General features: G+C 41.9%; 1 protein-coding gene across 1 annotated transcript in view; it reads right to left on the bottom strand.

Annotated features, from left to right (window-relative positions):
* Nucleotides 1-500: 500 nt before the first annotated feature.
* The window catches only part of CRTAM (cytotoxic and regulatory T cell molecule), a 40117-nt gene continuing 35372 nt past the window's right edge, over nucleotides 501-5245 (bottom strand). Inside the window, exons 8-9 of the mRNA XM_017875664.1 lie at nucleotides 4928-5017; nucleotides 501-1884 (exon numbers count right to left, since the gene is read on the bottom strand). Coding sequence (XP_017731153.1) covers nucleotides 1754-1884; nucleotides 4928-5017 — 221 coding nt within the window. The 3' untranslated portion in view covers nucleotides 501-1753. The remainder of the gene's footprint in view (nucleotides 1885-4927; nucleotides 5018-5245) is intronic.

Raw genomic sequence — 5245 nt, 5'->3', positions numbered from 1 at the left:
CACGTCGTCTCACTTTATGAATATACCACAACTTATTCATCATTTGATGGCAAGTTGGGTTGTTTTCACCTTTGACTATTATAAATAAAATTGCTATTAATATTCCTGGTCATGAAAGTCAAGCCAAGACTGAAGAACTGTTCCAAACTGAATGAGACTAAAATGAACTGGATCCTTTGGGACAATTGGAGAAACCTGAATGGAGTCTGAGGACTGTTCGTGGAAGCAGAACAGTGCTAATTTCCCACTTTTGATGGTTGCATTGTGTTTTTAAAGGAGAGTGTTCTTATTTGTAGGAAGCACACACATAAGGATTTGGGGGGTGATGGGTATTGTGTCAACTTACTCTCAAACGATTCCAGGGGGAAAAGTACTTTGTTCTATCTTTACACTTTTCTGTAACGTTGTGATTGTCCAAAACATTTTTGTCAAGAGAACAAAAAATCAGCATGGTTGGATCTGGCTCCTGTCACAAATTACAGACTTAGAATGTGCGCATGTATTATTTTGTAATCGGTTTATTCAGATTCCAACAATGAGAAATGCTCCACATAAATGCCAGAGTTTGCTGTATAGCTTAAATAAACTGATTGAAAAAGAAAGGCATGTCCCAGTTACTTTCACATATGAAAACAGGAAGTATAACTTGGTATAACCACTAGAAAACATATAGTCTGCTTTTATTAAAAAATTTTAAAAGCCATCCATTAGGTCAATAATCAGTAAATTAAACCCATCATTTTCTTTTGCACATGTATTTGTCATGGAATCTCCAGGTAAAAATCTTGTCTGACAGACAAGGTCAGCTCAGGTGGTTTAGTAATCTAAGAAATTCGAATCTTTGGGCCTACCTTGAGCTCTTCTTTGTGCCCTGGGGCATGGGTTCTGGGACCTTCATGCCCATCTGACTCATTTATTGTCATGCATCACTCCTCCCTGACATTGGTTTGTGCTGGTTACATCTTAAAAGTCTGTCTTAGAAGTAACTTCCTTTTTTTTTTTTTTTGAGACAGAATCTCCCTCAGCCGCCCAGGCTGGAGTGTGGTGGTGCAATCTCGACTTACTGCAATCTCCACCTCCCAGGTTCAAGTGATTTCCCAGCCTCAGCCTCCCGAGTATCTGAGACTACAGGTGCACACCACTACGCCTGGCTAATTTTTGCATTTTTAGTAGAGACGGGGTTTCACCATGTTGGCCAGTCTGGTCTCGAACTCCTGACCTCAAGTGATCTGCCTACCTCAGCCTCCCAAACTGCTGGGATTACAGGCGTGAGCCACCACGCCCGGCCAGAAGTAACTTCTTAGGATCAGAGATCTTTAGGTACTTTGCATCCCAAATTTCTTTATTTTGTGACCAGAAGAAAATACTAAACAAAAAAAATTTTTTTTTTTAAAGCAGTTCCATTAGAGCAAAGCATCTGAAAAATCCTGTTCCATGTTAGCTGGTAAGGTAAGATGTTAGCTGGTCACATTGACCCTGATCCCCAAGGCTTCATAGAATCCTCCTGCTCTGAAGTAGTGTCAGACATAATTTTTTTTTTTCTTTTCTTTTTTAAACTACAAGCTTTATGTGCATGGTTTGGTCCTCACGTTGCTGCCCTAGCTCTGGGGCGGATCATTATCCAAGGACAGCGTCTTGCATTGCACTGTGAGGTCATTGTTAACGTCTCAGCAATTAAGCTCCTTCCCCCAGGCTGGTCCACTGAGGTGACACTGCGGCAACCCTGAAATCACATGTTCTGTTGCAGAGAGCACTACACGATACTCTCTGGCACTTGGGTGTGCTTTTCGTTTAATTTTGAATGCTGTACATTTTCCTTCCTCTTTGTTTTTGCTTGTGAGTACAACTTTGTGATGTAGTTCATGCAACGCACAGGGTGGGAAGCTGAAAGAAAAACATGTTGAAGGTGAATATTTATTTTGAATAACATTGCACCCATTTACTTGAAACACTTTGATTGGATATCATATTTTTAGGTTCATGAAGTGCTTCATAAAAACCTAAAACTTACTGATGCATATAAATGGTCTGAAGGCATTATTATACTCTTTTTTGTTTTTTGGCTTTTTTTTTGGAGATAGGATCTCACTTTGTTGCCCAGGCTGGTGCAGTGGTGTGATCATGGTGCACTGCAGCCTCAGCCTCCAGGGCTTAAGTCATCCTCTAACCTCAGCCTCTTGAGTAGCTGGAACTACAGGCACACGCCACCATGCCCAGTTAATTTTTAAATTGTTTGTAGAGACAGGGTTTCACTATATTGCCTAGGCTGGTCTCAAACACCTGGGCTCAAGTGATCCACCCGCCTCAGCCTCCCAAAATCCTGGAAGTGTAGGCATGAGCCACGGCACCTGCCTATACTATAATTTTTTAAGAAGTCTTACTATATACACAATATACTGGTAAAACTGAAAGAAAATATACAGATATTTCTGCTGTAAAATAATCTGTTGCTGAACACAACACATTGCCTTAGCAAAACTGTACACTAAAAATAACAGGGTTTACTGCAAAAACAGGATCGGGGCAGATCACTCAAAGCCTATGCAACTCTGTACAAACAGACTAGAGACAGCCCCGGATAATATTTTTAACATGTGCAAAACAACACAATTAAAATGCTGGATTTGAGGGTGCTAAGGCAAGGAGGATGAAAGTGAAGACTTGCGCTCAGGAGAAAGTGAAACCCCCGAGATGTACTTTTCTGGGGAGGAAGCCCGTGAGTAGTGCAGGTACTCATTTTCAATTTTCTTAAAGTTGGCTGGGCATGGTGGCTCATGCCTGTAATCCTAGCACTTTGGGAGGCCAAAGTGGGTGGATCACTTGAGTCCAGGAGTTCAAGACCAGCCTGGGCAACATGGTGAAACCCCGTCTCTACTAAAATTGCAAAAATTAACAGGGCGTGGTGGTGTGTGCCTGTAGTTCAGCTACTAGGGAGGCTGAGGTAGGAGGACTGATTGAGCCCGAAAGGTCAAGGCTGCAGTGACCTATGATGGCACCACGGCGCTCCAGCCTGGGCAACAGAGTGAGCACTTTGGGAGGCCGAGATGGGCAGATCACGAGGTCAGGAGATCGAGACCATCCTGGCTAACACGGTGAAGCCCCGTCTCTACTAAAAAAATACGAAAAAAAACTAGCCGGGCGAAGTGGCGGGCGCCTGTTGTCCCAGCTACTCGGGAGGCTGAGGCAGGAGAATGGCGTGAACCCGGGAGGCGGAGCTTGCAGTGAGCTGAGATCCGGCCGCTGCACTCCAGCCTGGGCGACAGAGCGAGACTCCATCTCAAAAAAAACCAAAAAAACAAAAACAAACAAATAAATTGTTTTAAAAGTTGAACTGGAAGGGCTTCCATTTTTCCAGCTAATAGACATAATTCTACTCCCACTGTTTTGGTTCCTCTTGCCTAGGAAAAACAGCACAGGGAGCAAGCCAACTCACACGTGATATTAACATCATTTTCCTGTCCGCCAGGTGAGTATGTGATGACTGGTATTTAGAAACAGGTGTCGCAACACAATTGACTTGGATGTTGTTTACACACATTTTCCCCTCCCACCCCCAGTGTTCACACAGTCAATTCGCTTGTGTTCCTCCCCCAGCTAGTACGTCTATTATTTGGTCTTTGCAGTTCACACTCTAGTAGGTCAACACCTGAAGAGGCAGAGGTGTTATAAAAGACAAGCCTCCTACAAAAACCTCAGTAAAACCAGTAGAATAGAGCGGCAAAGCTCGCTGTATTTTCTTGCAGCTCCTGGCAGATAGAATAAGTTAGTTTGCATGGGGGAAATAAAATGGTTGGAAGGCGGAATATTCTTGCTTTTCTATTGTCCTAGCTTCTGCCTTCCAGATCTTTATCAAGAATACAACCCCCAACTTCCACTTCCCATACACAATCTCCTTCCCATCCCGATTCTCTTCATTTTCTTTACATATTTTGTCTGGGGAATTGCAATGAAGTCATCCAAAGGACCTGAAATATGCCTTCTTGAATTAATTAAGCCTATAGTCACTCATTTAATACAAATGTATCAACTACCCTATGCTAGAATCTGAGGATACAGAGTAAATCTGATTACTTACCACCTAAAGGAGTATTGTAGCTATATAAAAACACCAAAAATTACAATATGGAGGAAGAAGTGCTTCTATGACAAAGGTGTCATAGGATCCTCTGGCGGTCTTGGGGTATCCCTGTGTGTGATGTCAGAGTCAAGGATGGCTTCCCAAAAGGAAGTCACCTTCTGCTACATGAACTTGACTGCTACTATTTATTTTTTGCAGATGAGTTTCCTTAAGTTCTATAAGATGATTTAGGAGACTTTCTGGGGCTAAAAAAGTCAAATTTTATTCTTCTCCTTTTTAATGGCAACTAATTAATGGTGATGGTTAATTTTAAGTGTTAAGTTGGGTGGATTAAGAAATACCTCAAATCTGGTAAAGCATTATTTTTGGGTTTGTCTATGAGGTTGTTTCTAGAGGAGATTAGTGTGTGAGTCTGAGTGGAGTAGGTGGGCATCGAGATTTGCCATTGATTTGGGTGGGCACCATCCAATCCACTGGGGGCCCGGAAAGAACAAAATCAGAAAGAAGGCAAATGTGTTGATCTGTCTGCTGGAGCTGGAATACACTCCCTCCTCTCCTGGCAGCAGAACTCTAGACTCCCTGGCCTTTGGATTTTAGGACTTGCGCCAGCGGTCCCCTGAGTTCTCGGGTCTTTGAACTTGGACTGAGCCAGGCTACCAGCATCCCAGGATCTCCAGTTTGCAGACCTCCTGTCCAGGGACTTGTCAGACTCCATAATCTCATGAGCCAATTCCCCTAATAAATCCCCCCCATATATATACATATACACATATGTATATATATGGAGAACTCTGACTAATACATTAATGAACCTCATTGTTCAGATCTCAGGTCATACAGTTGACTTACATCGGCCATTTTTCTCTTGAGATGATGTTTCTTCATTATTTGACCTCGATCTGTAACTTTCTAGTGTGTGTTCTGAAACTTCATTTTCTACAAGAAAAGAAAATCAAGTGACTAATTTCTGATGCCACGGACATGTAGAAATGTATGTTTGAATAAGATAATACCTCTGTTACTGTGCAATAGTAGTAACTTTTGCACAGTAATAGTAACTGTAATAGTAATAGTAAGTATTGTAATAGTAATAGTAACTGTAATGGTAATAGTAACTGTAATAGTAATAGTAACTGTAATAGTAATAGTAAGTATTGTAATAGTAAT

Source organism: Rhinopithecus bieti, unplaced genomic scaffold (assembly GCF_001698545.2).
Source record: "Rhinopithecus bieti isolate Rb0 unplaced genomic scaffold, ASM169854v2 scaffold_7884, whole genome shotgun sequence".
NCBI lineage: Eukaryota > Metazoa > Chordata > Mammalia > Primates > Cercopithecidae > Rhinopithecus > Rhinopithecus bieti.
This window is presented reverse-complemented; position numbering and strand designations above follow the sequence as displayed.